Here is an 11,514-nt window from a genome sequence, read left to right on the forward strand (position 1 = left end):
AAAAAATCTGTTCATGTAGTGTTTTGCTTCATTTTACATTGTTTGTAAACTGATTGTTTAAAGAAAATTTGTCATTCAAGGAATTCTTTTTTAAAACCTGGCAGATAAATTTGCAGCATGAATGTCCCAGGAGAAAATGTGAATGCTCTGATTTCTTAGAGCAAATATTTTGCTTTCCCCTCAGCATGCATACTTTTGCATATACTAAGATATGCTTCTTGCAGTTTGTTATCCACTGTCTGTTTGAAAACAGCATTTCCCTTCCACTACCCATGTGTTTTTAATAAAGTGAATAACAGCTCTGATCCTGTCATAAGAGATTTTTCAATACCTTTCAATTTGAGAAATTCAGTTCTCTCAATTCTGGACAGAAGTGTTCCATATGATCATTTTTAAAGTTATAATAGCTTTACGTAGTACCTTGATCTCTACACATTTAATTGCTATTCTTGTATAACAGTGATTTTGTATACATTAGTAAATGTCACTCTCATGAGATGTTTACTTTGGGGATTTGGACAGCACCTGTGAATTACTGGAATCTAACTGTATTTTCCTGCTCCCATTTCAAATACATAGCTCAAATACATTCAGAAATTTTCAGCTGAATTACATTTGACAAGTCCTACATGATTCATGATGAATAAAAAATACTCTTTATTGAAACTGTCAGCCTAAAATTAAAGAACTGACATTTTTTTCTGTTTCTTTTGCTTTAGGAATGACTGGCAATTACCTACTAACAAACCCTCTTCTTCGACCACACGGCACTAACAACCCCTATAACACATTGCTCGCTGAAACAGTTGTATGTAATGCCCCTTCAGCTCCTGTGTTTAACTCACCAGGTGTGCTTCTACTTCCTGAATAAAAACGCTTTTCTTGGCTCGCTGCAAATCCCTTCTTTTCCCTAGATAGAAACTCAAGTTGCAATACCCTAGCTGTACATTCTGAATTTCTGTCAGTTCGAGAAATACAGTATTGCCAATGTCAGCTTGTAAAACTGCACTATATTATAGTAATGCCTTTGCCATAACAGTATTTACCAATAATTATCCATGTTTTTAACACAGGTGGCATAAATCTTAATATACTATTACAGGACTGACACCACATGGTCTGAGAGCCCATCTTCAAGATATATATCACTTAGAGGTATCATGTCTATGCACTATAAGGTTGACTCTAAAGCTTGCTGAGAAAAACCTGCTTATGGAACAGATGAGATACTAAAGCAGCGCAAGGCATCTTGACACCTTTGGATACCCCAGTGTAGAAAATTGTATCCAGCGTCAAACAGATCTATAGTATAGTGCAGCTTTATGGTAGATCATTTTCCTGTAGGAAAATCTTGAGAGTAACAGTTAGAACAGTTTAGTTCTATAGGAATAAAGGGTGTCATCACTTACCTAACATTTTGTTGTTACATTATCTAGTTGCTTTTTTTAACTACGGTGCAATTCATTAGTAAATATCTAGCAGTTACTGTTTGATGAGTCATAAGATCACTTTAGTACAACTGGAACGATAGATCTTTGATAAAGAGCTCATAAAACCTTGTTTCCAGTTTTTATTTCAAGTTTCCTTTTTAACTGAACTGTAGTTTCTATTTTCATTCTCTTGTTTTCTTACTTTCCTTATGCTTTCCTCTAGCAACCTACAGAGAGACAAGTATGGGAGTAAAACTTAACTTTGCCTATCAAATGTAAATTTTTTCAGCATGATTTTTAATGGGCACAATTAAAACATAACTAGTGGTCATGAAGTAGACTCAGCGGGCAAGTGGTTCACAATTTGCAAATGAGATGTTTCCACATTCAAAAAGTACTTGCATACTGCTTTTTGGGAAACAACATGTGGTCTGTAGCAAACCCTGTTGGTAACAGAAGTTATGCAATGCTGAAATAATTTGCTGTTTTAAAACCAAAGCAGTGTCAAGCAGAAATGCTTAACAATTTACTCATATTTTTACATTCCCACAGTAATCTTGCTACAGGCTATGGAAAGATTTCAAATGAATTACCTGATCATGGGCAACAAAATTTGCCTCATCAAACCAATTTGAATATATTCTAGCATGCTTAACTGCTGTATATAATAGAAAACTCATTTTGGATTATCAGATATATTTTGGTATCTGTTTAGCAGAAGAAAAGAGAATTAAAATTATAGAATTAAATCACTTTCATGAGGGAAATGAATGCCAGCATGTGGTCCATGTGTTGTCTACTTTTATAAATGCCATATGTTCTGCACAGCTAAATCCATTGCAGGAAAAATCTTGGAACATATATGAAATTGCAAAACTACAAAGTTGTTTAATCAAAGCTTAAAGAGACCTTTCAAACAACCCTCATCACTGTTTAAATGAGTACACATGGAGAGGAGTTAACAATAACACAAATACAAAATGATTTGCAAATTATTCAGAATTTATTTGGAAATTATTACTCTATTTTTTAAAGTTGAAGACAAAAATCTTTTCATGAGAAAATGCAATTACTTTTTAATTGAAAACAATATTTCCAGAGAAGATTGAATTTTCTAGGATAATCTGCAGCTTTAATTATATATAAAAAAAAAAAAAGGGAACATGTATAATCTTTTCCAAAACAGCTTTTTTCTTATACTCCTCCAAGCCTTGCATATAATGCAGCAGCCTCACAGTGGTCAGACTCATTTCAGTAAAGTCACTCCATTCTTTCTTTACTTCCAGACATATCTGTAGATAAAGTGATTTTCTAGGAATGCTCTAACCATCTGACTTTCCATGGTTCAGACTGTTTAATTTCTTTCAAAGTTTTATTTCTTTTTTCTTTTTCCTTTGCTTGGGAAGCACTGTGCTGTCATAGTTTACATGTCTTTGTGTCTATAGGAAAACCTTTTCTTTATCGTGTTACCAAAAAAAAAAAAAAAAAAGCCAAACCCAAAAGCATAAAGACCTTAATCATCATAAGACTTCATTTTTTCCCCCGCCTTAAACTTCTTTTCATGTTTCCAGCAGACTTACCCAATCTGTCATTCCTCCAGCAGCTATGAGATATCAGCCATGGCTGATTTCCTCTTCCCATTCCACAACTAATATTTATTCTTTGGTTTAATTTCTGTGACCCATACTTACAGAAATTCCTAACATTTCTGCATTTGACTTCCATGCCCATGGTAACTGTGGGCCTAACTCTTAATTAACTATTCTGGTTCATTCAGCGCTGTCACTGTGACTGATGCAGACTGCAGGCAAACTTTGACCTTTAGAAGCCTGGGGCCATTGTTGGCAGACAGAATATTAGTGCAAAAAAATTACATTAAGTGGGAAAAGAAAAGCTGTTATTGCTTAGTAATCTAATTTGCTGAACCCTTGCTCTGACTAAGTTGCTGAGAAGCTCAGTAATTCTTCATCATGTTACAATAAATCATTTTACTTTCTTTTATATATCAGCTACTCTTAGGCCAGATAGCCTGAGCAGACAGACATGATGTGAGTTGTCCAAAGTGAGTCATTCCACCTGCTGTCTATCGTGTTGTTGGATGGTGCTTGTGGGCCCTGGTCCCTGTAGTGTGAAAGATGGCTGTCCTTGTTTAACATAAATTCTTTGTATTTATCCATTTTTTTCATTCTTTTCTTTACTTCATCTCAAAAAAAAAAAAAAAAAAAAGGAAAAAATGTTAGAAATGTTGTTAAAGTAGTTGCTTGCCAGTTATGTGGGTTTATGTTGTACATTTACCTTCAGTTATGTCTGTGATCTAATTCCTTTTTAATTTAGTGTCGTTTAGGACAAATTCTGTTAATTTTCTTTTTCTAAATCATGGTGGTGTACTTCAAAACATAGATGTTTCCAAATGAATTGCTTTGCATTACATATGCAAGGGCATGGAGTGAACAGTTCCTTGTGGAAGAGTCACAGAATTGACACTAAATTAAGAAATTAAAATGCCACTATTCCTCTCAGGAAATACACATTACTATTTTTAAAATGCATCTTTCCTATAAGGTGTGCAACTGTTTACATTTGGGAATGTTCAGTAACCTAACTTTTCTCAAGTCTTACTTCCAAGTACAACTTTGTCCTGAACTACATTAAAGAATTATGTTAAAAGAAAAAAAACACTAGTTGATGAAAAGCACATCAGGCAATAACCAGAGCTGTCCTTTTCCGTTTCAGGACATTCACTGAACAATGCCAGGGATACAAGTGCCATGGATACTCTACCGCTAAATGGTAATTTCAACAACAGCTACTCATTGCGCAATGGAGACTATAACGACAGCGTGCAAGTTGTAGACTGTGGACTAAGCCTGAATGATACTGCTTTTGAGAAAATGATCATTTCAGAACTAGTGCACAACAACTTGCGGGGCAGCAGCAAGAACCACAACCTGGAGCGCACGCTACCAGCCAAAGCTGTGATCGGCGGGAGCAGTAGCGAAGATGACGCCATCGTGGCAGATGCCTCATCTTTGATGCACAGCGACGCCCCCGGGCTGGAGCTCCACCACAAAGAGCTTGAGGCCCCACTCATTCCTCAGCGGACTCACTCCCTTCTGTACCAGCCCCAGAAGAAAGTGAAGACCGAGGGAACCGACAGCTACGTCTCTCAGCTGACAGCCGAGGCTGACGACCACCTCCAGTCCCCCAACAGAGACTCTCTTTACACGAGCATGCCCAATCTCAGAGACTCTCCGTATCCAGAGAGCAGCCCCGATGCTGAAGAAGATCTCTCTCCCTCCAGGAGGAGTGAAAATGAGGACATTTACTACAAGAGCATGCCAAACCTAGGAGCTGGACATCAGCTTCAGATGTACTATCAGATCAGCAGGGGTAATAGCGACGGCTATATAATTCCCATTAACAAGGAAGGATGTATTCCAGAAGGAGATGTTAGAGAAGGACAAATGCAACTCGTGACAAGCCTTTAATAGTGTAGCAAAGAAATATTAAAGGCCACGTACAAGTATTAAAAAGACTTAATTGGCCCCATGCAGGCTCCCTCATATCTGCTTGAAGAGACAATTCTGTTGACGCTGTGGTTCTCCAGTAACGGGGATGACTGGACCTCGCAGTTCTGTGAATTTTTATAAAACAAAAACTTTGTATATACACAGAGTATACTAAAATGAATTATTTGTAACAAAGAAAAGAAATACCAACAAGGTATTTTAAGATATCTTCTGCTGCTGAATTTAACAAAATTGTGAAAAAAAGAGAAATAAACACTTTCCAGCCATTTTACTGCAGCAGTTTGTGAACTAAATTTGTAAATATGGCTGCACCATTTTTTTTTTCTAGGCCTACATTGTATTATATACAAGGCGTAGGCTCTAAAATCCTGTGGGACAAATTTACTGTACCTTACTGTTCCTGACAAGACTTGCAAAAGCAGGAGAGATATTCTGCATCAGTTTGCAGTTCACTGCAAATCTTTTCCATTAGGGCAAAGATTGAATACATGTCTAACCACTAGCAATCAAGCCACAGGCCTTATTTCATATATTTCCTCAACTGTACAATGAACCGTTCTCATGAAAAAATGGCTAAAGAAATTATATTTTGTTCTATTGCTAGGGTAAAATAAATACATTTGTGTCCAACTGAAATATAAGTGTCATTAAAAAATAATTTTAAAGAGTTTGAAGAAAATATTGTGAAAAGCTCTTGGTTGCACATATGTTATAAGCTGGTTTTCTTACACTCTGTTCATAGTACGGTAGTATGTTTAAAATGCAAGTTCTACCCGTTTTCACTTATTTTTCACTGTAAACAGTGTTCTGCTTTGACAAGTTAGATTTTATTCTTACGTTTTGAATTTTTATTGCCAAAAAACCATAATTTGGGGAGAAAATTGTTTTAGAAGCCAATTATGCCAAGCCTTGCACAAATTTGGTATAGCTAACAAAGATTGTAACAACTCAATTCCCTGTTCATTCTTTAATCGGGGTTGGGTGGTAAGGGGTAAAGGGGACACGGGACACTTCTCACAAGCTTTCTCGTGAATAAAAGGTGCCTGTCCTTTAAAAAAATAAATAAAACATAACTATTACTCTTCCATATTCCTTCTGCCTATATTTAGTAATTAATTTATTTTATGATAAAAATCTAATGAAATGTAAATTGTTTCAACAAAATTCTGCTTTTTTCATCCCTTTGTGTAAACCTGTTAATATTGAGCCCATCACTAATATCCAGTGTAAAGTTTAACACCTGTTTGACAGTAAATAAATGTGAATTTTTTTCCAAATAGGTAAAATGTGCATTATTATGTACAAAGCATAATTGGCATCAGCAGTCCTTCAACCCAGCTGTATCCTGCTTAGAATGGCTTCTTCACGTTTCATGATTTAAGTGTCGAGAATACAATAGAAACTGTCTATATAGCTCTACAGAAGAGAGGTCATCTTTACTGTCCATTACTCTAGTCACAATTGAATAGGATCGAACTCAGACATAGCAGGGTCATTAGGAAAATGTACTGTAATTCCATATATTTGCATAACTTTTAAGTAGGCATCTGTACTGAAATTAAAAATAAGGTGGTAAACACCACTATCATATTCTTGGCAACAGTAATTAGCAGTTAATTATTAGTGATGAAGATATATTGTTGCAGTGGGGAAAACAGGAATAAGCAGCATTTGGATAGCACTCTGAGTGCTATCTAAATAATTAATCCATCATGGCACTGTTTTGAGTTAGATAAATAAGCATGACTGTCCCTATTTTTATCCGACTAGAGAACTGCAGAAGACAGCTGATGCCCCAAGACGTTATCTACAAATCAGTAGCAAAATTGGAAGTCTGAAGTCTTTGTTGTCTTGATTCCCAAGCCTCTTTTGTCCCTCTCAACCAGGGCCTCTCAAAGATCATGCCAAGGACTTCATTTGTCACCAGTTCCAAAATTGAGTTCTTCCAAATAACTCTAAAATTAATGCCCCATCATCACAGAGGCCACAGTTTCGTGTGTGGCCACTGTGACTATATGTATGATGACAGCAAAAATTCATCTGAAAGCCGTATCAATTCTGTTACCTTCTAGTGCACTGGAATATATAAAGTCCATCTGGAAAAATAAATCTATGCATTTTGAAAAAGTTTGGATTTCAGAAGAATATTTTGGGCAAGACTTCCTGCTGTTGAGACAATTCAAACTAAAAAAAAAAAAAAAAAAATCCAAGTTGAGATGGAACCATGGGGTTCAGGTAACCTCAATATATCTGTAATCAGGGCTGTGACACTGTAGCAATTGTTCTTGGAAGAAAAAGGCATCTTCACCACCGACACTACTGGTAACTCTTGCCAGTATGTTCCTTAACACTTAAGAAGTTACTATGTTTGCAGCAGAGTCACTGGAACATTTAAAGTTCAATCAGAAACTGTTCACTTCTGTTTAGTAGAGATGCTTTAAAAATCTGAAGTCTCTACAAAATAAGGATTTGTTCTGAGTCAGGGTATACAGCAGACTCTTTGGAGCAAAAAATGATTCCCTTGGTCTGTCTGGCAACTTAAAAGCATACTTGCTGCCTTCTACCTAGGAAATCATGTCTTAGGGATTTAAAAATTGTGGTGCTCAAGTAATTACAGTACACATGACCTAATAACGTCACCAACTTTCAGCAGAATCTTCAACCCTAGTTCGAGCAAGTACTCCTTTATGTCTAACTAAAGGTGACAAAACTACATGCTGGAAAAAGGTTTGTAGCATTGTGATCTTAAATATATATTCAATTGCAAATGTAACAAGTATTCATAAAACAAGAAAATGTAGCTGATGAACCTAAGATGAACCAGCTGAACCTAAGTATCATAAGGGAATTCTTTTGTTAGCTTCTTTGTAATGTAGATGTTGCTTTTTAGTGAGCCTGGTTTTTTTAATGTTATGCTAGTGAGTGTCCTGTGTTTAGCTAGCAGCTAGCAGCCGATACCTTGCCAAATTTCTGTTGGTGTAACTTCTCAGTGTAGTAGGTTACAGTATAATTATATAGCCGACAGCTTATTGTAATTTCTTTATGTTCTCTTCTCATGTTCCTGCCATCTTGTCTTGGGATCAGAAGGACAGAAGAATTCAGAGGAAGAGTTCAAGAATAGCGAAATAATGACAGCAGAATTAATGGAAACAAGTGTTTCTTCAGGGTCATCAGTTAACCAGTTCCTATGATGGTGCCAAGGATATGCTGCTATTTTAGGCACTGTCTTTCAGAAGAGCTGTAATTTTCTTATGGCTAGTAATCTCCTGTTAGTATCAGTGTTAACCCTACTGGCTCAGTTCAATTCTTCCTTGTAACTTCAGTCCAGTTATATTAATTCCTACAAAAGATTAAATGGGATGTGCATTTAGTGAACTGTTGTATAATGGTGCTATGCATTGTTTAATATAAAATACATCTCAGTTCTACATAAGTGAACCATAACATGAAGAAATGCAACACTGGTAATACCTTTATAGTTAAAATTAACCTTTATCTGTGAATTCTACAATACACCTTTGCTTCTTTTAAATTTGAAATGAAATTACTAATAAAGTTTACATATATTCACTTATGTAGGCAATAAAAGGTGTTTCAAATTGACATAAGTTATGGATAAAATATGTGTCATTTTATGTCCTAATTTTTAAGGAAATTTTTTTCTGAACTACTCAGAACACATTAACAGAAAAAAAAAAAAAAAGTAAACAGTCCCTGTGTACTGTTGTTATCCCACTTTTCCTCAAAACTAATGAAACTTGTCTTCTAGACTTGATTATATGACAACATATGCTAGTGTAAAGTTTTACCCATGAATAAAATTATTTTTTAAATCAAGAGAAGCTACAGGTAGACAATTAACATATATACGACATCTTCACTGGGGTTTTAACTGACTAATTCTAGGGGATGGTGGAGAAGGAAAAGTGATGGGACACAGGTGTAATTCTTCAGTTCCACCGCAGCTGTAGCCCTGCAAAGACACGTGTGCGAGGGAGGTCACAGTAAAGCATAGCTTAGATATTTTTTTTTTAAATAGATGGTGACAGTCACCCTCCACATTTATAAGAAGCACTGCAACCATTTCAGTAAGCAAGGGTCTTGCTGTATGGCTGCACTATGAGATAAGGACCCCAGATTTATGGATGCCCCTGGCATGCTGGGTGTGTACTCCACAACTACACCACAGGTTGGAATCCAGCTTCGCGCTGAGTTGGGAATAAAGATTAGCACCGCCACAGCCCTGGAAGCGAGAGCTCTGTGCCTCTTGTTTATATATGTGAATTAGTAGGAATTCAATTAATGGATCCAGCTCAATCATCCAGCTCCGACAAAAATCTGGAGTAAAGGTTCATTAGGACGCTGTCTATTTCAACAGAGGGTTTAGGGTTTTTTTTTTTTCAGTAAAGTCCTTCATGTGGTTTTTAGAACGACAACTTCCAAATCCTTTTATTCATGCAGGATAAATTCTCAATGGTATTTCATTAATTCATGCCTAAGAGCATTAATATCTCTTCTTACTGTATTATGTCATCATTAATCTCACCCGCTCCCCATCAAAGTTCCTGGCATGTGAAACGGATCACACCATGGTGCAGCCTGAGTGGTTATAAATGCTACTGAAAATCACACAAGCCTCAACTCAGCAGCAAGGAGATTTTAAAGGACCATTCCATATAATGTACCAGCTGCTGAAGTCATCAGTCCAGGGTGCCAGACAGGGGAAGTCACAGTTGCAGAAATAACATTCAGAATAAGTAGTTTTATCAAAAAAATTCTTCTACAGCAAAGTTTATGTAATTCTTAACCATTTCTTCCTTGGGTACACGCCTCCTTCTGTGTGGGGGCTTAGGAGCCCTGGCACAATGTAGATTCTGCACTGCCAACCAGTTTAGAGACAGCAAAGCTGAGCATGAAAACATCTATGCACATTAAAAGGTCTGATTCACAAGTAGGAAGCAGCAGGTTAGTATCTGTATGGGCTTTTCTAACAGAGAAGCAGGATCTCTGAATAAGCAGCACTGGATAGCTATCATCTGGAATAACCATTCCAGTCTTCTTGTAGCATAAGAATTGCATTAAAATAGCATAATGCTGAACTTTCGGCCTCCATGATTGCTTAAGAGAATGGGTCCCAAAGGTTAACGAGGTTTTCATGAAAACAATTCATTTTTGTTCTCGTTAAATATACCACTTTTTGGTTCTTTTTTGCATTAGCAAGATAAATAGAAACTTCTTAGATTGTATTCTTTATACCACTCATTGTTTTAAATACTTCCCCTCCATCTCCTATTACTTGACTCCTTTCTAAACAAATCCTTGTTTTCAGCCTCCTCCGTTTCTCTAATCATTTAGTTGCCAGTCCACAGAATTAGTTTTTGTCAGTATGCTTTAAGAGACAGGGCAAGAACAAAATTATGGGTGAATTGTTATTGTTGATTTATGGGTAGAATTGTATTTTCTATACTGTGCTTTCCACCCCACCCCAACATGGTCTCGCATCATCTCTGGTTTCATAGTATCCCTTCACAACACAATTTTTTCCACTAAGCTGATCATAGCAAGTAATGAACTAAATAGTTATGGTTAATTTAGAACACTGCAAAGCCTACAAATATTTCCAATTATTCCCCTGAACGTGTGCCCAACCTTGTATTTGTCAGCATTGCATTTCATCTGCATCTCACTGCCCATTTATTCACTTTGTTAACCCAGGTCATTCACAATCTTCCCTAGTTCTGATTAACTGAAATAATTCTCTGTTAACGGCAAACAGTGCCACCTTTCAGATAGCATGTTTGTCCCCTTTTTCAGATAGCACGTTTGAATACGGACTGTTGGGTCACTATACCATTAGCCTTTTGCCATGATAAAAAAATTGACCATTTAATCCTGCTCTACCTCTTAGTTTCTAATGCACAACTACTTTAGCCCTCACTTCCTCAATACTGGTTTGCTTTAGTGGCTTCTTGGTAGGGATATTTTTACCAGGATTTTTTTTTTTCTTTTTTAAATCCAAATAAATTACATCAACCATTCCCTCTACTCTCAGCAGCTGCACAATTGACTTCTTAATTTTAGTGTGTTAGAGAGGCACAGTTTTCTTGCCCTAAGCAGTTACATCTCTTTCAGCAATGTTTCCTCTGCACTATGTGCTTAAATGTGGAGCTGCTAGATGTCAGACCCAAAAAGCACTTAACTGTTCAAAGTGAAACCTAGGCGGAATTTAGGCACTGAAATCCCAAGGTACGTCAGGCATTACTTCAGGGGCAGAATTAATTCTGACCTTTTAGACACATACATTTTTGTCACTAAAGATGTTTCATCATCCCAAGTTCGGTTACTGCGTGTGTGCCGCCACGTCGTCACAGCAGAGGTGAGACAAGGCAAGCCAGGCACCACAAGCAGTGTCACTGCCTCGTTGGGTGTACCAGTGCAGCCTCTGAATGCCAGAATACAGAAATCAGGTTACAAAGGGGCTCCTTCCCTCCCCTGCTGAAGCTACTGTCCTGAAAATAATTACAATTTGTCTGGAGATAAGAGATAAACCCTGT

The 11,514-nt window shown here is 36.8% G+C and overlaps 1 protein-coding gene across 27 annotated transcripts in view; it reads left to right on the forward strand.

Annotated features, from left to right (window-relative positions):
• Positions 1-6,237, forward strand: part of ADGRL2 (adhesion G protein-coupled receptor L2) — a 393,866-nt gene extending 387,629 nt beyond the window's left edge. For 10 of the 27 annotated variants that reach the window (XM_069789051.1, XM_069789052.1, XM_069789055.1 and 7 more), the window contains 2 exons: positions 720-848; positions 4,164-6,237. In XM_069789051.1, coding sequence (XP_069645152.1) covers positions 720-848; positions 4,164-4,918 — 884 coding nt within the window. In that variant the 3' untranslated portion in view covers positions 4,919-6,237. Of the gene's footprint in view, positions 1-719; positions 849-1,073; positions 1,156-1,653; positions 1,672-3,439; positions 3,493-4,163 lie in introns of all 27 variants that reach the window. The other 17 variants (XM_069789060.1, XM_069789077.1, XM_069789064.1 and 14 more) reach the window with 8 other exon arrangements.
• The last annotated feature ends 5,277 nt before the right edge of the window (positions 6,238-11,514 follow it).

The sequence above is a fragment of the Haliaeetus albicilla genome, chromosome 8 (genome assembly GCF_947461875.1).
Source record: "Haliaeetus albicilla chromosome 8, bHalAlb1.1, whole genome shotgun sequence".
In the NCBI taxonomy this organism is placed as follows: Eukaryota; Metazoa; Chordata; class Aves; order Accipitriformes; family Accipitridae; genus Haliaeetus; species Haliaeetus albicilla.